The sequence below is a fragment of the Triticum aestivum genome, chromosome 4B (genome assembly GCF_018294505.1).
Source record: "Triticum aestivum cultivar Chinese Spring chromosome 4B, IWGSC CS RefSeq v2.1, whole genome shotgun sequence".
Taxonomy (NCBI): domain Eukaryota; kingdom Viridiplantae; phylum Streptophyta; class Magnoliopsida; order Poales; family Poaceae; genus Triticum; species Triticum aestivum.
This window is the reverse complement of record NC_057804.1, coordinates 44,564,091-44,587,356: the sequence shown is the minus strand read 5'-3', so window position 1 is coordinate 44,587,356 and position 23,266 is coordinate 44,564,091. Positions and strand designations below refer to the sequence as shown.

The window sequence follows — 23,266 nt, the reverse complement described above, 5'->3', positions numbered from 1 at the left end:
CGGGGAGAATAGTTCCGTTAAGGGTTCCTTTCCCTGGGAGGCATGACCTAAAGTGCATGTCCGGACTGCGAAAATAGCAGAAAAAGCATCTAGGGGCAGATAAATAATTAAGTAATAAATCATCTTTCCAGTCACCGACCGAATATTCTCTTAAGAACGCTAGCTTTCGGCTTCACCCAGTCTGAGGTACACATCCGGCTGACCCGGTAGTAACAATCGCAGAGGTGCTCCCTTTACCTCCTAGCTGAACAATCGGGAACGTAGGGGTAAGCACAGGAGCCAGGCAACCCAACTTGGCCAAAACTTAAGTCATATCGATGCATATAATGGTGAATAAAAGGTACATGCGGAAGTATGAAACATGTGTTGGGCATGAAGCCCGTATAAATAAGCTTCTGTTAAAGAAGCCCCCAGGTATAATGAGTGCTAGGAGCACATCAAGTGTGTGCGAACCATGCACAAATTAGCCTATCAAAGGTATTGAAAAAAAGTGGGAAGAAGGAGGGGGACAAGAGACAGTGAAAATGTAAAAAGGTGGACGGAGGAGTGAGACGAACTCTGAGTCCGGTGTTAGGCGTAGAATCTTCGAAGACGGGCTGCGTTCCATGGGTTCGGCTCGAGTCGGTTGTCAGATGCGTTGCGTAGACGGTATGCTCCACCGGTCAGGACTTGGTCGATGATGAAGGGACCTTCCCACTTGGGCTTAAGTTTGTCATTTTTCTTGTTCGGCAGGCGTAGAACAAGTTCGCCAGCGTTGTAAGTTTTGGCCCGTACTTCTCTGCTTTGATATCTTCGAGCCTGCTGCTGATAAAATGCGAAACGAGCTTTTGCCACATCCCGCTCCTCCTGTAAGGCGTCCAAACTGTCCTGCCGATCCAACTCAGCTTCTCTTTCTTTGTACATGCACATGCGAGGTGAGTCATGAATTATATCGCAGGGCAGAACTGCCTCTGCGCCGTACACCATGAAAAATGGTGTGAATCCGGTAGTTTGGTTTGGCGTGGTCCACAGCCCCTAGAGTACGGAGTCGAGCTCCTCTACCCAGTGCGTGTTAGATTCCTTGAGGGACCGCACTAGTCTGGGTTTGATGCCGCTCATGATTAGACCATTTGCTCGCTCGACTTGACCGTTAGTTTGGGGGTGATAGACTGAAGCGTAATCGAGCTTGATGCCCATGTTTTTGCACCAGAGTTTAACCTCATCGGCCGTGAAATTTGTGCCGTTATCAGTGATGATGCTGTGGGGGACGCCAAAACGGTGTACTACCCCGGATATGAAGTCTATCACAGGTCCGGATTCTGCCATTTTAACCGGCTTGGCCTCAACCCATTTGGTGAATTTGTCCACCATGACCAATAAGTATTTGTGCTTGTGGGTTCCCCCTTTAAGGGGTCCAACCATGTCAAGCCCCCAGACCGTGAACGGCCATGTGATGGGTATAGTTTTGAGGGCGGTGGGTGGCATGTAGCTCTGATTGGCAAAGAGCTGGCAACCAACGCATCGTTAAACTAAGTCCTGAGCATCTGCCCGGGTTGTCGGCCAATAAAATCCTATACGGAAGGCCTTGCCTACAAGGGCCCGGGCTGCAGCGTGGTGCCCGCCGAGTCCGGCGTGAATTTCAGCCAGGAGATTTCGCCCTTCCTCTTCGGAGATACACCTTTGAAGGACTCCGGTTGTGCTTTTTTTATAAAGTTCTCCCTCATGGACCTTGTAGGCTTTAGATCGCCGAACTATGCAGCGAGCATCATTTTGGTCTTCGGGAAGTTCATGCCTGATTAAGTAGGCTAGGAATGGTTCCGTCCACGGGGCAATTACTGCCATTATTTTGTGGGCTGAAGGTGTTATTTCATTGTCTGAGCCGTCGATTGTGTCAAAGTGGTCTGAGTTGGGTGAGACAGCTGGCTCCGGATTGTTATTTCCGGACTCCTCTTCCCATAATAAGGATGGCTTAAAGAGCCGTTCCAGGAAGATGTTTGGAGGGACGGCATCTCGTTTTGCGCCGTTGCGTGCCAACACGTCTGCTGCCTGGTTATTATCCCGGGCTACATGGTGGAATTTGAGTCCTTCGAACCGAGCTGACATTTTTAGGACGGCGTTGCGGTAAGCTGCCATTTTCGGATCTTTGGCGTCAAAGTCTCCATTTACTTGGGATATTGCAAGGTTTGAATCCCCACGCACCTCTAGGCGTTGAATGCCCATGGAGATTGCCATCCGGAGGCCGTGTAGAAGGGCCTCATATTCGGCTGCGTTGTTGGAGTCCATGTACATTATTTGAAGTACGTACTGGACTGTGTCTCCAGTTGGGGACGTCAAGACGACGCCAGCCCCCAAGCCAGCCAACATTTTGGATCCATCGAAATGCATGATCCAATTGGAGTATGCGCCATACTCTTTAGGGAGTTCGGCTTCGGTCCATTCGGCGATGAAGTCAGCCAGAACTTGCGACTTTATAGCTCGCCGTGGTTTGTAGGTTATGTCAAATGGTAAGAGCTCAATGGCCCATTTTGCAATCATGCCTGTTGCGTCGCGATTGTTTATAATATCGTTGAGAGGTACTTTGGAGGCCACCATTATGGAACACTCTTGAAAGTAGTGTCGCAACTTCCGGGATGCCATGAACACCGCATACGCTATCTTTTGATAATGTGGGTACCGGGACTTGCATGGAGTTAAGACAGTGGATACGTAGTACACTGGTTTTTGAAGAGGGAATCTGTGCCCTTCTGTTTCTCGTTCGATGACGAGTATCGCGCTGACAACTTGATGTGTTGCTGCGATATATAATAACATAGGTTCGCCCAGGTTGGGCGCGGCCAGGACCGGATTTGTTGCCAGTATAGCCTTTATTTCTTCGAGTCCGGCCGTGGCAGCATCCGTCCATTCGAAGTGTTCGGTGCGCCGGAGGAGGCGATAGAGGGGCAGAGCCTTTTCTCCCAAACGGGAGATGAAGCGACTTAGAGCCGCTACGCATCAAGTTAGTTTTTGTATTTGCTTGAGGTCTTTTGGAATATCCAATTGTGACAGAGCTTGGATCTTGGCTGGGTTTGCTTCAATTCCTCTACTGGATACAATGAAGCCCAAGAGCTTTCCGGCTGGTACTCCGAAGACACATTTTTCCGGGTTGAGCTTAATATCGTATGCTCGGAGGTTGTCGAATGTCACCCTCAAGTCGTCTACTAGAGTTTCGACATGTTTGGTCTTGACGACCACATCGTCTACGTATGCCTCCACTGTTTTGCCTATCTGGGTAGCCAGACATGTCTGAATCATGCGCTGATATGTTGCGCCAGCATTTTTGAGTCCGAAGGGCATTGTGTTGAAGCAGAATGGCCCATATGGAGTAATGAATGTCGTTGCGGCCTGGTCTTTTTCCGCCATCTTGATTTGATGGTATCCGGAGTATGCATCGAGGAAGCACAATGAATCGTGCCCTGCGGTAGCATCAATGATTTGGTCGATGCGAGGGAGAGAGAAAGGGTCCTTTGGACAGGCCTTGTTAAGGTCTTTGAAATCGACGCAGAGGCGCCAGGATTTGTCCTTTTTTGGTACCATTACTAGATTGGCTAGCCAGTCCGGATGTTTTATATCTCTGATGAATCCGGCTTCTAAGAGTTTGGCTAGCTCCTCTCCCATTGCCTGTCTTTTGGGTTCGGAAAATCGCCGAAGAGCTTGTTTGACTGGCTTGAATCCTTTTAGGATATTTAGGCTGTGCTTTGCCAGCCTGCGTGGGATTCCTGGCATGTCTGAAGGGTGCCAGGCAAAAATGTCCCAATTTTCCCGGAGGAATTCTCGTAGTGCGGCTTCTACATCAGGATTTAATTGTGCCCCAATGGAGGCCGTCTTTGTGGGGTCTGTTGGATGGACCTGAAATTTGACTATTTCGTCTGCTGGTTTAAAAGAGGTGGACTTGGGCCTCTTATCGAGTATCACATCGTCCCTATCCACCGTGGAGCGCAGCGCAGTTAGTTCCTTTGCCGCTAGGGCTTCGGATAATGCCTCTAGGGCCAGTGCGGCTGTCTTATTTTCAGCGCGGAGTGTTGTATCTGGATCACTGGCGAGAGTGATTATTCCATTGGGTCCTGGCATTTTGTGCTTCATGTACCCGTAATGGGGTATAGCTTGGAAGATTGTGAATGCCTCTCGCCCTAACAAAGCGTGATATCCGCTGCCAAATGGGGCCACTTGGAACATGACCTCTTCGGACCTGTAATTGTCCGGCGAGCCGAACACTACATCTAGTGTGATTTTTCCTGTGCAGCGTACTTCTCGACTAGGGATTATTCCCCTGAAGGTTGTGCTGCTTCGCTCAATGCGGCTCTAGTCAATTTCCATTTTTTTAAGGGTTTCCTCGTAGATGAGGTTTAATCCACTGCCGCCATTCATGAGTACTTTGGTAAGACTAAAGCCGTCCACTATCGGACTGAGGACCAATGCGGCTGGTGCTCTAGCTGTTCGGAATTTAGGTTCGTCGCTGGCATTGAAGGTGATAGCCGTGTCGCTCCATGGATTTGTTGTTGCTACTTGGTAGACTTCGGCGAGGCTGCGGATTGTTTGTTTCCGCATGTTATTTGATGCGAAAGTCTCGAAGACTGTTAATACCGTACTGGTACTGCTGGGTTGGTTGCCCGGGGCTAAAAAGCCTTCGCCACTTTTGGCCACCTGCCGTAGTATCCAACATGCTCGAAGGCTATGTGTTGGAGTGGCGCCCTCCGTACTGTGGATTTTGCAGGGTCCGTTGAGCCAGCCCTCCAGTACAGTTCTGTACCCTTTACGGGGGTTTTGCTTTTTGGTTTTTAACCCAGGTGCTTGAGTATGACGCACCCTTTTATTTCGGACTGGGGTTGTATTCAGGGCCGGATTGTCCCAAAACCTAGTTTCGGTTTTCCAGGCACTCTCCATCGCGCAATATTTTTGTACAATGGTTGCTAGGTCGGCGAAGCGTGTAACTTCGCGACGACTGATGGCGTTTATGATTCCCTTGTCCGTGCAATTGTTGCAAAAGATTGAAATCGCGCTTCCTTCACGGCAGTCCTTTATCCTGTTCATGACTAGGAGGAATCTGGCCCAGTAATGATGTACTGTTTCATCGGGCTCTTGCCGTATTTGAGATAGATCGCTTATGTTTGGGTGGGCGGGTGGAATTAAGTTCGGAACCCCGCCCGATCTGAGGCTCAAAGGCCAAGAAGCTTCCGGATTTGGAAGCTTGGTTTGCTGGACGCTTTCCAACAAATCTGGTCCGATGCCTGACTTTAGGTTCAGTATTTGATTAGCGTCCGTCCCTCCGCGGGAATCCGGCATGGAGGGATCGGGAATCCGGACATAGTTGGTTTTTAACATAGAAGAAGAGTCGCCGCATTGTTCCTCTACCACAACAACGTGGTGGGTAACCTGGGGAGAGTTAATTTCTCTCAGATCGGTTTTAAGCCCAATCTGATCGTAGTCGGTAGCGACTCCCAGGGCGGCGATGCGATCCAAGAGCTCGTTTGCGGAGGAGAGCTCAATCGGATCTAGCTGCTCGGCGAATTCTGAGCTGACGTGAAGATCGCTTTTAATGACCTGAGAGGTCATTGCCGGAGCGATGGCCGAATAGGCGGTCATAAGAAAACCGCCTAGCCGGATAGTTTGGCCGGCGGCCAAAGCTCCCTTGACGACGGTGCCGTCTTTAAAGACGGGAAAAGGCATCCTTCCTGATGGTGACGGCATAGAGGAACTCTCAATGAAAGCACCAATGTCGGTGTCAAAACCGGCGGATCTCGGGTAGGGGGTCCCGAACTGTGCGTCTAGGCGGATGGTAACAGGAGACAAGGGACACGATGTTTTACCCAGGTTCGGGCCCTCTTGATGGAGGTAAAACCCTACGTCCTGCTTGATTAATATTGATGATGTGTGTTACAAGAGTGGATCTACCACGAGATCAAGGAGGCTAGACCCTAGAAGCTAGCCTATGGTATGATTGTTGTTCGTCCTATGGACTAAAGCCATCCGGTTTATATAGACACTGGAGAGGGCTAGGGTTACACAAAGTCGGTTACAATGGTAGGAGATCTACATATCCGTATTGCCAAGCTTGCCTTCCACGCCAAGGAAAGTCCCATCCGGACACGGGACGAAGTCTTCATTATTCTATCTTCATAGTCTTGGAGTCCGGCCGATGATGATAGTTAGGCTATCCGGACACCCCCTAGTCCGGAACTCCCTCAGCCCCCCTTGGGAGATTGCATCTCCAGGGCCGGCGCCCCCCCTGGGGGCCTATATAAAGGAGGGTGGGAGGGAGGGCAGCTGCACCCTGAGTCTTGGCGCCTCCCCCCCCCCCTGCTACACCTCTTCCTCCTCCCGCAGTTGCTTGGCGACGCCCTGCCGGAGTCCTGCTGCATCCACCACCACGCCGTTGTGCTGCTGGATCTTCATCAACCTCTCCTTCCCCCTTGCTGGATCAAGACGGAGGAGACGTCACGCTGACCGTACGTGTGTTGAACGCGGAGGTGCCGTCCATTCGACGCTAGGATCTCTGGTGATAGGATCACGACGAGAATGACTACCTCAACCCCGTTCTCTTGAACGCTTCCGCACGCGATCTACAAGTGGTATGTAGATGCATCTCTCTCCTATCAATAGTTGCTTAGATGAACTCATAGATGGATCTTGGTGAAACCGTAGGAAAATTTTTATTTTCTGCAACGTTCCCCAACATATAATTCCCTTCAATAAACTATTTTCTTGCTCAAGTGTAACTTGGCTAAGAGAATCATTAGTGGAATCAAGAGAACTACTAGAAGCAACAATATTGGATTCAACATTATTATTTTTACTACTAGAGGAAGTATCTTTCTTGTACTTGTTACTAGACTTGACTTGAGGCATGTAAGTAGATAAGAGTAAACGCTTGGCAATGTAAGAAGAACTTTTCTTGCGGAGATCATCATTGATTGCCTTTAAGAACTCATGCTCTTGATCAAGATTGAGCTTTTCAATGTGTAACCTCTCATGAGCCCTTAAAAGTTCTAGATGATCTTCGAAGATAGTTTCATGAGCCAACTTAAGAGTGTTTAGTTCTTTAGTTAGAAGCTCAATTTTCTCCTTATCATTGTCATTTCATCATAGTATTCATCACTAGAGTTGTCAACAAGTAAATCATCATCCACAAGCAAGTCATCTTCATCACTATTAAAATCAACATACTCGGGATGTGTTACCTTTGGACCTTTGGCCATGAAGCATCTTCCAATTCCTTCATTTGGTGAATCAAATAGGTCGTAGGAGTTGGTTGACACAAGTGCTAGACCGGCAACACCTTCATCTTGAGTATATTCGGAGTCGGAGTGATAGCTTCTCTCGGAGTGTTTGTCGGAGTCGGAGCCGGAAACCCATTCACCAACATGAGCTTGATGTCTTCGTTTCGTGTAGCTCCTTGACGACTTGTCCTTCCTTTCCGAATCCTTGCTTCTCCATGAGGGTCTTCGTTCATAATGATCATCTCTACTCCTCCTCTCTCTTGGTGGTGATTCTTCTCTTTTGCTCCTTCTTCTTGGAGAATCTTCTCTTCTTTTGTAGGGTGTCGTACACTCATTGGAGTAGTGTCCAGGCCTCCCACAATTGTAGCAATTGCGCTCTCGACTAGAAGATCTCTTGTCATTGTAAGACCTTGACTTGGAGCTTCTTTCTTTGCTTCTACTCTTGTAGAATTTGTTGAAGTTCTTCACCATTAAGCTCAATTCTTCATTGAAGGTTTGTTTCTCACTTGATGATGTGGGGACTTCACTTGAGGCTTTGTAAGCACCACTTGACTTGTTGTGAAGTTCCTCCTTATCCTTGAGTGACATCTCATGAGCAACAATCCTTCCAATGACTTCCGTTGGCTTGAGATCTTTGTAGTTTGGCATCATTTGGATCAATGTGCACACGGTATCATACTTTCCATCCAATGCTCTTAGGATTTTCTTGATGATGAATTTGTCGGTCATCTCTTCACTCCCTAAGCCGGCAATCTCATTTGTGATAAGAGCAAGCCTAGAATATATTTCAGCGATACCTTCACCATCCTTCATTTTGAACTTGTCAAGCTGACTTTGGAGCACATCCAACTTGGATTCCTTGACGGACTCGGTACCTTCGTGCATATCAATCAAAGTATCCCAAATTTCCTTTGCATTCTCAAGACGGCTGATTTTGTTAAATTCTTCGGGGCACAATCCGTTGAAGATGATGTCACATGCTTGAGCATTGTATTGCAGCATCTTCAATTCTTCCGCATTAGCTTCACGGTTCGGTTCTCTCCCATTGAAGAATTCACCTTGCAAGCCAATACAAATAATTGCCCAAACGGCGGGGTTATGTCCAAGAATATGCATTTTCATCTTATGCTTCCAACTAGCAAAATTAGTACCATCAAAGTAAGGACCTCTACGGTGATAATTTCCCTCGCTAGACGCCATACTCTCCTAGGTTGTGAAACCAAGGCTATGACCACCAAAAGCTATGGAAATCAAAGCAAATGGAGACCAAGGCTCTGATACCACTTGTAGGACCTTGAAGTATGTCTAGAGGGGGGGGTGATTAGACTAGTTGACCAATAAAAACTTAACCTTTTCCCAATTTTAGAGTTTGGCAGATTTTAGCTATTCTAAGGCAAGTCAAGTAATCATCACACAATACAAGCAAGCATGCAAAGAGTGTATAGGCAGCTGAAATTAAAGCATGCAACTTGCAAGAAAGTAAAGGGAAGGGTTTGGAGGATTCAAACGCAATTGGAGACAAGGATGTTTTTGGCGTGGTTCCGATAGGTGGTGCTATCGTACATCCACGTTGATGGAGACTTCAACCCACGAAGGGTAACGGCCGCGCGAGTCCATGGAGGGCTCCACCCATGAAGGGTCCACGAAGTAGCAACCTTGTCTATCCCACCATGGTCGTCGCCCATGAAGGACTTGCCTCACTAGCGGTAGATCTTCACGAAGTAGGCGATCTCCTTGCCCTTACAAACTCCTTGGTTCAACTCCACAATCTTGTCGGAGGATCCCAAGTGACACCTAGCCAATCTAGGAGACACCACTCTCCAAGAAGTAACAAATGGTGCGTTGATGATGAACTCCTTGCTCTTGTGATTCAAATGATAGTCTCCCCAACACTCAACTCTCTTTCATAGGATTTGGATCTGGTGGAAAGAGGCTAGAGATCAAGATTCATATGGTAGGAATGGAATATCTTGGCCTCAACACATGAGTAGGTGGTTCTCTCTCAGAAATGGTAAGTTGGAAGTGTAGGTTTAGTCTGATGGCTCTCTCCATGAATGAAGAGGAGGTGGAGGGGTATATATAGGCTCCACACAAAATCTAACCGTTACACACAATTTACCAAACTCGGTGGGACCGAATAGTTAAACTCGGTCGGACCGATTTAGTAAACCTAGTGACCGTTAGTGATTTTCGGTGGGACCGACATGCATTTCGGTGAGACCGATTCGGTTAGGGTTAGGGCATAACGTAATCTCGGTAAGACCGATTACACAAACTCGGTAAGACCAATTTTGGTAATAAGCTTTCCAGAGAGTTGGTCAGGCAAACTCGGTGGGACCGATTTGCTCTTTTCGGTGAGACCGAAATGTTACAAAAAGGAAACAGAGAGTTTACATTGCAATCTTGGTGGGAACGATCGCTCACTTCGGTTAGACCGAAACGTTACGAAGGGAAACAGAGATATTACAATCCCATCTCGGTGAGACCGAGATCCCTATCGGTAAGACCGATTTGCTTAGGGTTTGTGGCAGTGGCTATGACTTTTGGAATCGGTGGCGCCGGATTGAAAGAATCGGTGTGACCGATCTTGGCTTAAGGTTTAGGTCATTTGTGGATGTGGGAAAGTAGTTGAGGGTTTTGGAGCATATCACTAAGCACATGAAGCAAGAGGCTCATTAAGCAACACCTCATCCCTTCTTGATAGTATTGGCTTTTCCTATAGACTCAATGTGATCTTGGATCACTAAAATGTAAAATGAAGAGTCTTGAGCTTTAGAGATTGAGCCAATCCTTTGTCCTTAGTATTTTGAGGGATCCACTTTCATCATCCATGCCATGCCATTCATTGAGCTTTCCTGAAATAATAGTCTTGGAATAGCATTAGCTCAATGAGCTATATGTTGTTATGAATTACCAAAACCACCTAGGGATAGTTGCACTTTCACCTAGGCGCAGGGGGGGCCCAAGGGGGGGCGCACTATCCCACCAGGGGCTGGTTCCCCTCCCACTTCAGCCCATGGGGCCCTCCGGGATAGGTGGCCCCACCCGGTGGAACCCCGGGACCCTTCCGGTGGTCCCGATACAATACCGGTGACCCCCGAAACTTTCCCGATGGCCGAAACTGCACTTCCTATATATAATTCTTCACCTCCGAACCATTCAGGAACTCCTCGTGACGTCCGGGATCTCATCCGGGACTCCGAACAACTTTCGGGTTACTGCATACTCATATCTCTACAACCCTAGTGTCACCGAACCTTAAGTGTGTAGACCCTACGGGTTCGGGAGACATGCAGACATGACCGAGACGCCTCTCCGGTCAATAACCAACAGCGGGATCTGGATACCCATGTTGGCTCTCACATGCTCCTCGATGATCTCATCGGATGAACCACGATGTCGAGGATTCAATCAATCCCGTATACAATTCCCTTTGTCAATTGGTATGTTACTTCCCCGAGACTCGATCGTCGGTATCCCAATACCTCGTTTAATCTCGTTACCGGCAAGTCACTTTACTCGTTCCATAATGCATGATCCTGTGACCAGACACTTGGTCACATTGAGCTCATTATGATAATGCATTACCGAGTGGGCCAAGAGATACCTCTCCGTCATACGGAGTGACAAATCCCAGTCTCGATTCGTGCCAACCCAACAGACACTTTCGGAGATACCCATAGTGCACCTTTATAGTCACCCAGTTACGTTGTGACGTTTGGCACACCCAAAGCACTCCTGCGGTATCCGGGAGTTGCACAATCTCATGGTCTAAGGAAATGATACTTGACATTTGGAAAAGCTCTAGCAAAACGAACTACATGATCTTTGATCTATGCTTAGGATTGGGTCTTGTCCATCACATCATTCTCCTAATGATGTGATCCCGTTATCAATGACATCCAATGCCCATAGTCAGGAAACCATGACTATCTGTTGATCAACGAGCTAGTCAACTAGAGGCTTACTAGGGACATGTTGTGGTCTATGTATTCACATGTGTATTACGATTTTCGGATAACACAATTATAGCATGAATAACAGACAATTATCATGAACAAAGAAATATAATAATAACCATTTTATTATTGCCTCTAGGGCATATTTCCAACAGTCTCCCACTTGCACTAGAGTCAATATTCTAGTTACATTGTGATGAATCGAACACCCATAGAGTTCTGGTGTTGATCATGTTTTGCCCTAGGGAGAGGATTAGTCAACGGATTTGCTACATTCAGGTCCGTATGTACTTTACAAATATCTATGTCTCCATATTGAACATTTTCACGTATGGAGTTGAAGCGACGCTTGATGTGCCTGGTCTTCTTGTGAAACCTGGGCTCCTTGGCAAGTGCAATAGCTTCAGTGTTGTCACAGAAGAGTGTGATCGGCCCCGACGCATTGGGTATGACTCCTAGGTCGGTGATGAACTCCTTCACCTAGATTGCTTCATGTGCTGCCTCCGAGGCTGCCATGTACTCTGCTTCACATGTAGATCCCGCCACGACGCTTTGCTTGCAACTGCACCAGCTTACTGCCCCACCATTCAAAATATACACGTATCCGGTTTGTGACTTAGAGTCATCCAGATCTGTGTCGAAGCTAGCGTCGACGTAACCCTTTACGACGAGCTCTTCATCACCTCCATAAACGAGAAACATATCCTTAGTCCTTTTCAGTTACTTTAGGATGTTCTTGACCGCTGTCCAGTGTTCCATGCCGGGATTACTTTGGTACCTTCCCACCAAACTTACGGCAAGGTTTACATCAGGTATGGTACACAGCATGGCATACATAATAGACCCTATAGCTGAGGCATAGGGGATGACACTCATCTTTTCTCTATCTTCTGCCGTGGTCGGGCATTGAGCTGAGCTCAATTTCACACCTTGCAACACAGGCAAGAACCCCTTCTTGGACTGATCCATATTGAACTTCTTCAATATCTCATCAAGGTATGTGCTTTGTGAAAGACCTATGAGGCGTCTCGATGTACCCCTATAGATTTTGATGCCTAATATGTAAGCAGCTTCTCCAAGGTCCTTCATTGAAAAACACTTATTCAAGTAGGCCTTAATGATGTCCAAAAGTTCTATATCATTTCCCATCAAAAGTATGTCATATACATATAATATGAGAAATGCTACAGACCTCCCACTCACTTTCTTGTAAACGCAGGCTTCTCCATAAGTCTGCAGAAACCCAAATGATTTGATCATCTCATCAAAGTGAATGTTCCAACTCGGAGATGCTTGCACCAGACCTAAATGGATCGCTGGAGCTTGCATACCTTGTTAGCATTCTCAGGGTCGACAAAACCTTCCGGCTGCATCATATACAGTTCTTCCTTAAGATGACCGTTAAGGAATGCCGTTTTGACGTCCATTTGCCATATCTCATAATCATAGTATGCGGCAATTGCTAACATGATTCGGATGGACTTTAGCTTCGCTACGGGAGAGAATGTCTCATCGTAGTTAACCCCTTGAACTTGTCAATAACCCTTAGCGACAAGTCGAGCTTTATAGATGGTAACATTACCATCTGCGTCCGTCTTCTTCTTAAAGATCCATTTGTTTTCTATCGCTCGTCGATCATCGGGCAAGTCTGTCAAAGTCCATACTTCGTTTTCATACATATATCCTATCTCGGATTGCATGGCTTCAAGCCATTTGTTGGAATCTGGGCCCGCCATCGCTTCTTCATAGTTTGAAGGTTCACCATTGTCTAACAGCATGATTTCCAGGACAGGGTTGCCATACCACTCTAGTGTGGAACGTGTCCTCGTGGACCTACGAAGTTCAGTAGTAACTTGATCCAAAGTACCTTGATCAACATCATTAACTTCCTCTTTAGTTGGTGCTGGCACCACATGAACATCTTCCTGAGCTGCGCTACTCACCGGTTCAAGAGGTAGCACATCATCAAGTTCCACTTTCCTCCCACTTACTTCTCTCAAGAGAAACTCTTTCTCCAGAAAGGACCCGTTCTTGGCAACAAAGATCTTGCCTTCGGATCTTAGGTAGAAGGTATACCCAATGGTTTCCTTAGGGTATCCTATGAAGACGCATTTTTCCGACTTGGTTTGAGCTTTTCTGGTTGAAGTTTCTTGACATAAGCATCACATCCCCAAACTTTTAGAAACGACAACTTAGGTTTCTTCCCAAACCATAATTCATACGGTGTCGTCTCAACGGATTTAGACGGTGCCCTATTTAAAGTGAATGTAGATGTCTCTAGAGCGTATCCCCAAAATGATAGCGGTAAATCGGTAAGAGACATCATAGATCGCACCATATCCAATAAAGTGTGATTACGATGTTCGGACACACCATTACGCTGAGGTGTTCCAGGCGGCGTGAGTTGTGAAACGATTCCACATTTCCTTAAGTGCGTACCAAATTCATGACTTAAATATTCTCCTCCATGATCTGATCGTAAGAACTTTATCTTTCGGTCATGTTGATTCTCTACCTCATTCTGAAATTCCTTGAACTTTTCAAAGGTCTCAGACTTGTGTTTCATCAAGTAGACATACACATATCTACTCAAGTCGTCAGTGAGAGTGAGAACATAACGATATCCTCCGCGAGCCTCAACACTCATTGGACCGCACACATCAGTATGTATGATTTCCAATAAGTTGGTTGCTCGCTCCATTGTTCCGGAGAACGGAGTCTTCGTCATTTTGCCCATGAGGCATGGTTCGCATGTGTCAAATGATTCATAATCTAGAGACTCTAAAAGTCCATCAGCATGGAGCTTCTTCATGCGCTTGACACCAATGTGACCCAGGCGGCAGTGCCACAAGTATGTGGGACTATCGTTATCAACTTTACATCTTTTGGTATTCACACTATGAATATGTGTAACATTACGCTCAAGATTCATTAAGAATAAACCATTCACCAGCGGGGCATGACCATAAAACATATCTCTCATATAAATAGAACAACCATTATTCTCGGATTTAAATGAGTAGCCATCTCGAATTAAATGAGATCCTGATACAATGTTCATGCTTAAAGCTGGCACTAAATAACAATTATTGAGGTTTAAAACTAATCCCATAGGTAAATGTAGAGGTAGCGTGCCGACGACGATCACATCGACCTTGGAACCATTCCCGACGCGCATCGTCACCTCGTCCTTCGCCAGTCTCCGCTTATTCTGCAGCTCCTGCTTTGAGTTACAAATATGAGCAACCGCACCGGTATCAAATACCCAGGAGCTACTACGATCACTAGTAAGGTACACATCAATTACATGTATATCACATATACCTTTGGTTTTGCCGGCCTTCTTGTCCGCTAAGTACTTGGGGCAGTTCCGCTTCCAGTGACCACTTCCCTTGCAATAAAAGCACTCAGTCTCAGGCTTGGGTCCATTGTTTGACATCTTCCCGGCAACTGGCTTACCGGGCGCGGCAACTCCCTTGCCGTCCTTCTTGAAGTTCTTCCTACCCTTGCCTTTCTTGAACTTAGTGGTTTTATTCACCATCAACACTTGATGTTCCTTTTTGATCTCTACCTCCGCTGATTTCAGCATTGAATATACCTCAGGAATGGTCTTTTCCATCCCCTGCATATTGAAGTTCATCACAAAGCTCTTGTAGCTCGGTGGAAGCGACTGAAGGATTCTGTCAATAACTGCGTCATCCGGGAGATTAACTCCCAGCTGAGTCAAGTGATTGTGCAACCCAGACATTCTGAGTATGTGCTCACTGACAGAACTATTTTCCTCCATCTTACAACTGAAGAACTTGTCGGAGACTTCATATCTCTCGACCCGGGCATGAGCTTGGAAAACCATTTTCAGCTCTTCGAACATCTCATATGCTTCGTGTTGCTCAGAACGCTTTTGGAGCCCCGGTTCTAAGCTATAAAGCATGCTGCACTAAGCGAGGGAGTAATCATCAGCACGAGACTGCCAAGCATTCATAACGTCTTGGTTCTCTGGGATGGGTGCTTCACCTAGCGGTGCTTCTAGGACATAATCTTTCTTGGCAGCTATGAGGATGATCCTCAGGTTCCGGACCCAGTCCGTATAGTTGCTGCCATCATCTTTCAGCTTGGTTTTCTCTAGGAACGCATTGAAGTTGAGGGTAACATGGGCCATTTGATCTACAAGACATATTGTAAAGATTTTAGACTAAGTTCATGATAATTAAGTTCATCTAATCAAATTATTCAATGAACTCCCACTCAGACAGACATCCCTCTAGTCATCTAAGTGAAACATGATCCGAGTCAACTAGGCTGCGTCCGATCATCACGTGAGACGGACTAGTCGACATCGGTGAACATCTCCATGTTGATCGTATCTTCTATACGACTCATGCTCGACCTTTCGGTCCTCCGTGTTCCGAGGCCATGTCTGTACATGCTAGGCTCGTCAGGTCAACCTAAGTGTATTGCGTGTGTAAATATGGCTTACACCCGTTGTATTCGAACATTAGGATCTATCACACCCGATCATCACGTGGTGCTTCGAAACAACGAACCTTCGCAACGGTGCACAGTTAGGGGCAACACTTTCTTGAAATTATTGCAAGGGATCATCTTATTTAAGCTACCGTCGTTCTAAGCAAATAAGATGTAAAACATGATAAACATCACATGCAATCAAATAGTGACATGATATGGCCAATATCATATAGCTCCTTTGATCTCCATCTTCGGGGCTCCATGATCATCTTCGTCACCGGCATGACACCATGATCTCCATCATCATGATCTCCATCATCGTGTCTCCATGAAGTTGCTCGCCAACTATTACTTCTACTACTATGGCTAATGGTTTAGCAATAAAGTAAAGTAATTACATGGCGTTTAATCATTGACACGCGGGTCATACAATAATTAAGACAACTCCTATGGCTCCTGCCGGTTGTCATACTCATCGACATGCAAGTCGTGATTCCTATTACAAGAACATGATCTCATACATCACATATATATCATTCATCACAACTTTTGGCCATATCACATCACAAGGCATATGCTGCAAAAACAAGTTAGACGTCCTCTAATTGTTGTTGCATGTTTTTATGTGGCTGCAATAGGGTTCTAGCAAGAACATTTTCTTACCTACGTGAAAGCCACAACGTGATATGCCAACTTCTATTTACCCTTCATAAGGACCCTTTTCATCGAATCCGCTCCAATTAAAGTGGGAGAGACAGACACCCACTAGCCACCTTATGCAACTAGTGCATGTCAGTCGGTGGAACCTGTCTCACGTAAGCGTACGTGTAAGGTCGGTCCGGGCCGCTTCATCCCACGATGCCACCGAAGCAAAATAAGACTAGTAGTGGCAAGAAAATTGACAACATCTACGCCCACAACAAATTGTGGTGCAAAGAGAACTACGTATAGACCTAGCTCATGATGCCACTATTGGAGAACGTTGCAGAAAATAAAAAAATTCTATGTTTCACCAAGATCAATCTATGAGTTCATCTAGCAACAAGAGAGAGGAGTGCATCTACATACCCTTGTAGATCGTGAGCGGAAGCGTTCAAGAGAACGGGATTGAGGGAGTCGTACTCGTCGTGATCCAAATCACCGATGATCCTAGTGCTGAACGGACAGCACCTTCGTGTTCAACACATGTACGGTTGGGGAAGACGTCTCCTCCTTCTTGATCCAGCAAGGGGAAGGAGAGGTTGATGGAGATCCAGCAGCACGACGGCGTGGTGGTGGATGCAGCAGCGATCTCGGCAGGGCTTTGCCGAGCTTCTACGAGAGGGAGAGGTGTAGCCAGGAGAGAGGGAGGCGCCAAGAGCATGGGTGCGGCTGCCCTCCCTTCCCCCTCTTTATATTGGCCCCCTGGGGGGCGGCCCTAGGAGATGGGATCTCCAAGGGGGGCGGTGACCAAGGGGGTGGCTTGCCCCCCAAGGCAAGTGGAGGAGCCCCCACTCCTAGTGTTTCCAGCCCTAGGCGCAGGGGGCCCCAAGGGGGGCGCACCATCCCACCAGGGGCTGGTTCCCCTCCCACTTCAGCCCATGGGGCCCTCCGGGATAGGTGGCCCCACCCGGTGGACCCCAGGGACCCTTCCGGTGGTCCCGGTACAATACCGGTGACCCCCGAAACTTTCCCGATGGCCAAAACTGCACTTCTTATATATAATTCTTCACCTTCGGACCATTCCAGAACTCCTCGTGACATCTGGGATCTCATCCAGGACTCCGAACAACTTTCGGGTTACTGCATACTCATATCTCTACAACCCTAGCGTCACCGAACCTTAAGTGTGTAGACCCTACGGGTTCGGGAGACATGCAGACATGACCGAGATGCCTCTCCGGTCAATAACCAACAGCGGGATCTGGATACCCATGTTGGCTCCCACATGCTCCTCGATGATCTCATCGGATGAACCACGATGTCGAGGATTCAATCAATCATGTATACAATTCCCTTTGTCAATCGGTACGTTACTTGCCCGAGACTTGATCCTCGGTATCCCAATACCTCGTTTAATCTCGTTACCGGCAAGTCACTTTACTCATTCCGTAATGCATGATCCCGTGACCAGACACTTGGTCACATTGAGCTCATTATGATGATGCATTACCGAGTGGGCCCAGAGATACCTCTCCGTCATACGGAGTGACAAATCCCAGTCTCGATTCGTGCCAACCCAACAGACACTTTCGAAGATACCCGTAGTGCACCTTTATAGTCACCCAGTTATGCTGTGACGTTTGGCACACCCAAAGCACTCCTACGGTATCCGGGAGTTGCACAATCTCATGGTCTAAGGAAATGACACTTGACATTTGGAAAAGCTCTAGCAAAACGAACTACACGATCTTTGAGCTATGCTTAGGATTGGGTCTTGTCCATCACATCATTCTCCTAATGATGTGATCTCGTTATCAATGACATCCAATGCCCATAGTCAGGAAACCATGACTATCTGTTGATCAACGAGCTAGTCAGCTAGAGGCTTACTAGGGACATGTTGTGGTCTATGTAGTCACACGTGTATTACGATTTCCGGATAACACAATTATAGCATGAATAACAGACAATTATCATGAACAAAGAAATATAATAATAACCATTTTATTATTGCCTCTAGGGCATATTTCTAACAAAGGCCGTCCATCAAGCAAGCGGTCAACGTGCTATAATTTGAGGCGCCACTGCCAAGACTTCCAGTGCAGATGCCTGTCGTGACATTCACGGCGGCAATAGATTCTTCATTAGTTTCTGCATCTCAGCTTACAGGCGGCAAATGATAGATTATGATTGATTGTTTGGAAAGAGTAAGACATGCACATAGGCACAGTAGCTCGCAGGCGCGACTATCTAATTTTTTTCTTTTGAAAACTTCGATCTAATCATTTTTCATGACACTATAAAATCACCAGTCAAAAAATGCATCCAGCACCTAACAACGACTACAAGCATTGTCGTGAGTCGAATCCGTGTTGTTGTCATCGCCCCTCCTTCGCTAAGCTGAGCAAAGCTTGTTGTAGTGGACAGTAGGGAAGTCATCATGCTAAGGTCCCACGGGATTAACACACTGGAACAACAACCGCCGCCAATTAAGAGAAGTATAGATCAGAAGGATCAAACCTGTAGACCCGTGAGCAAATCCTGGATAAAGGGGATTCTCCGAAGACCAATACCGACCAGTTCATGTGAGGTGCGCTGGCGACACACCTCCACACGCCCTTTGACGACGCTAGACGCACCACCGAGACAAGAGGGTTAGGCGGGGAAAATCTTATTTCATCTTCAGGAAGCTGCTACCACGCCTTTCTAAGCGGTACATAAACCCTTATCGAACTCAAGAAACGCTAAAAATGAAGTAGGACCCTCCCCACTCCCCCTTCCCCCGCGTTCCTAAGGCCACCAGAGACGAGGCAGACCGCCGGCGACTCCGATATAGTGGTGTTATGTTATGATCCAAATTTATATATAAAGATAAAGGCTAACTTCTAACGAGCGAAGAAGAGCTCTGGCCCGTCGCTGTGAGGCTTGGGCGGCTAACTCTCGTATAGAACACTGGAAGGTTGTTGAGTGGATTTTCAGGTACCTTCATGACACTTCCAATGCTTGTTTGAAATTTGGCAGGACTGTTGAGGGACAGGCTGGCTATGTGGATTCAGATTTTGCTTTCAACGATTTGGACAAGCGGAGGTCCCTTACAGGTTATGGGTTCACTGTTTATGGTTGTGTCGTGAGTTGGAGGGCAACGTTGCAATCAATAGTTGCTTAATCTACCACTGAAACAGAATACATGGCTATTGCAGAAGCATGTAAAGATTCAGTTTCGCTAAAAGGTTCGTATGCTGAGTTTTGTGAAGATAATTCTTGCATTGATCTATTCTGTGACAATCAGAGTGTCATATAGCTTACTAAGGATCAGATGTTTCATGAGAGAGAAATGCACATTGATGTCAACTACCGTTATATCCGAGACATTGTTGAGTAAGGTAAGCTGAAGGTATGCAAGATTAGTACTCATGATAATCCTGCTGATATGTTGACAAAGCCAGTTCCTGTTGCTAAGTTTGAATTTTTTGCTTAGATTAGTTGCTAAAACTCATTAGCCCTAGCGGTTGTTTGGCGCCGATAATGTTTTCTTTATTGTTAGGGAGAAGTTTCTCACTTATGCTACAAGATGAAATTTTCTCAAGGTGAAGTTTGTTATATTATGATCCAAATTCATATATCAAGATAAAGGCTAACGTCCAACGAGTGGAGCGTAGCTCCGGCCCAGGCTTGGGCCGGAGTGGAGTGGATCAGTATTAAACTGGGTCACCTCTACTATATATATATCCATTATAAGTCATCACATGGAATAAGTTGATCAGTTGTAAATCCCCGGCGTTTGTAACCTCTCCTGATATAGTGAAGTTAGTTAGCTGGCGCACGTGATTTTCCCCCCTTCGTGCTGGAGAGATTTTCCACGTTAAAATCTTGTGTCTCCCTATGTTGATTTCATTCTTCGTCATCAATGGCGGTGCCAGGAATTCTCTCAAGTGTAGTCAATTCCAAGTTGTGTAGTCACATATTATGAATTCTAATACATTATTTCTACTGGTTGAATTTCTTTTTTCTGCCAAAAAGTTGTGTTGTCAAATGACTAGCTCGAGGGACAGACATACTGGCCGCTTCATCCTTACTGCTCGACCACGGGCAACTACACAATGGATAGCCGGTATCGGCTAAATCTTCTGGCTCTCGTGGCCGACCTCCCGGCGCGTGCCCTCGACAACAGTTTCTACTACAACGGCACGGCCGGCGAATCGCCGGACGAGGTGTTCGGCCTCATCTCGTGCTATGCCGACCGCAACTGGACCCAATGCCACGACTGCCTCTACGCCGCGGCTGCCGGGATACAGCAGTCGTGCCCATTCAGCCGGCAGATGAAGGGAGCCTACGACTCGTGCGTTCTCCGCTACTCCAACGAGTCTTTCGTCTCCGTCGCCGACCTCAGCGTCGCGTTCTACACGTGGAACTACAGCAGAGAAGACTACCCGGCCAGCATGAACAATACGAGGTGGGATCTGCTCACCCGGCTAGCGGCGGAGGCTGCGCGTTCGCCGCTGCGGTTCGCGAACGGGAGCGTGCCGTACGCGGACAGATCGCAGTCGCCGACGACCATGCACGGTCTGGTGCAGTGCACGAGGGACCTGAACTCGAGCGAGTGCAGCAGGTGCCTTACCGAATTCGTGTCAAACCTCTCGAGTGTGTTCCCTAGCAACACCGGTGGTTGCATCAAGGGCTACAGCTGCTACGCCTTATACAACATCGGCGACGATGACTTCCTCCGTGTCACTATTCCGCCGCCACTTGCACAGCCACCGCCGTCCAAGCTCCCGCCAGGAGCCGGAGGTTAGTAACTTAGTACTATTGCTTCCTTGTCCGAATTTTTTATTGGCTCTCCCACCCCAATTGCCGAAGATATGCCGTTGATAGTAATGTGGTGTTTTTTCATTCAGAAGCTCCGCCACTTGCCGCCGTCAGGACTAGCAGCAGGACGCAGCTGGTGGCCAGGGTGTTTGCCGGTGTCGTCATCATGTTGGTCATCTCATCGAGTCTCTTGGTTTGTTTCCTTTTAGGCCGTCGGAGGCGGAATCGCATGGCGAGACAAGTAGATACTTTTGACGATGATCCATTGGAAGAGGACTTCGAGAAAGGGACCGGGCCCAAGCGGTTTCGCTATAGCGATCTTGCCGTCGCCACCAGCAACTTCTCCGACCAGATGAAGCTGGGTGAAGGTGGTTTCGGTTCGGTGTACAAAGGATTCTTGAAGGAGCTTAAAGTTGAGGTGGCTATAAAAAGAATATTCAAGACCTCCAAGCAGGGCAGGAAGGAGTACATCTCAGAGGTGAAGATCATAAGCCGGCTAAGACATCGAAACCTCGTGCAACTCATTGGCTGGTGCCATGGCGGCGGCGAGCTCTTACTTGTCTATGATCTTATGCCCCACGGCAGCCTAGACACTCATCTTTACAGTTCAAACACCATATTATCGTGGCCACTCAGGTGCGGATATATTATGACTTTTATATCTCCAGCGTCTAGCTTATCTCTCTAACCTAATATGTTTTCGCTTATTTTGTTTGGTGTTGTTTTTAGGTATGAGATTGTGCTGGGGTTAGAGTCTGCACTTCTGTACCTGCACCAGGACTGGGAGCAATGTGTTCTGCACCGTGACATCAAGCCAAGCAACATCGTGTTGGACATGTCGTTCTGTGCCAAACTTGGTGACTTTGGGCTTGCGCGGCTTGTCGACCACGACCGAGGACCATACACGACTGGTATTGCAGGAACAATGGGCTACATGGACCCTGAGTGCATGGTCACGGGAAGGACAAGCGCCGAGTCTGATGTCTACAGCTTCGGTGTAGTCATGCTCGAGATCGCCTGCGGCAAGCGACCCGCTGTTTCTCGGGGGCGAGAAGACATCATTCATCTGGTGCAATGGGTCTGGGATTCATGGGAATGCGGAAGGACCCTTGCCGCGGCCGATGCACAGCTCAACCTGGAGTTCGACGACCGGGAGATGGAGTGCATGATGGCGGTCGGGCTCTGGTGCGCGCACCCTGACAGGACCCTGAGACCATCCATCAAGCAAGCGGTTAGCGTGCTACGATTTGAGGCACCTCCGCCAAGCCTTCCAGCAAAGATGCCCGTCGCCACATTTACGGCGACAGTTGATTCTTCATTTGTTTCTGCATCTCAGCTTACAGGCGGTAGATGACAGATTATGCTTAATTTTTTGGAAAGAGTAAGACATGCACATACGCACAGTAGCTCGCAGGTGCGACCGTCTAATTTTTTTCTTTTGAAAACTTCCGATCTAGTAATCATTTTTCATGACACTATAAAAACACCAGTAATAAAAAATGCATCCAGCACCTAACAACGACTACAAGCACTGGAGTGAGCCGAATCTGTGTCATTGTCATCGCCTCTCCTTCGCTAAGCGCGTGTTTGGTTGCCCGCATTAGGCCCAGCCTGGCCCGCGCGGGAAGAATTTGGCCCGTTTGGTTTCCTGCGTTCACTGTGCGGCCCGTATCGCACGAAACTTAAAGCACGTCCAGGCCAGGCCCAGGGGAAATGCACGAATCAGCAGTAGCTCGTGAGCCTGGCTCGGGCGAGGCAGGGGAGGGCGACGCGCTTCTCCCCTCGTGCGAGCAGGGGAGATGGAGTGAGCTCGCCCGCGTCGCTGAAAAATCGGCGGGAGGATTTCGGCTCACCTCCCGCCGAGTCCACCCCTATTTAGCCCCTCCCTCACCGCCCCAACTCCCGCCACCATTCTTCCTTCGTTCGAGCTTCCCTCCGACGCGCATTGGCACCGACGAGCAGGTAAGCGGCGCATCTTCATCGGCCGGCGGTCCACGGCATCGGCGCTCCTTCTCCGGCCGGCGTTCATCTTCCACAACCGTCCCCCCTCGTCCTCAAGCTGCAGCCATGGCCTCTGTGGGTTCAATCCCCCTTTCTCGCTGTTCCTTCTATCTAGATCTGAGCTGCAACTAGGGTTTGATCTAGATGCATGGTTGATTA

General features: G+C 47.7%; 1 protein-coding gene across 1 annotated transcript in view; it reads left to right on the top strand.

The window, feature by feature from the left end:
• The window catches only part of LOC123094379 (L-type lectin-domain containing receptor kinase IX.1-like), a 45,012-nt gene extending 22,552 nt beyond the window's left edge, over nt 1–22,460 (top strand). Inside the window, exons 2-4 of the mRNA XM_044516399.1 lie at nt 20,341–21,088; nt 21,196–21,742; nt 21,836–22,460. Coding sequence (XP_044372334.1) covers nt 20,341–21,088; nt 21,196–21,742; nt 21,836–22,460 — 1,920 coding nt within the window. The remainder of the gene's footprint in view (nt 1–20,340; nt 21,089–21,195; nt 21,743–21,835) is intronic.
• Nucleotides 22,461–23,266: the final 806 nt, after the last annotated feature.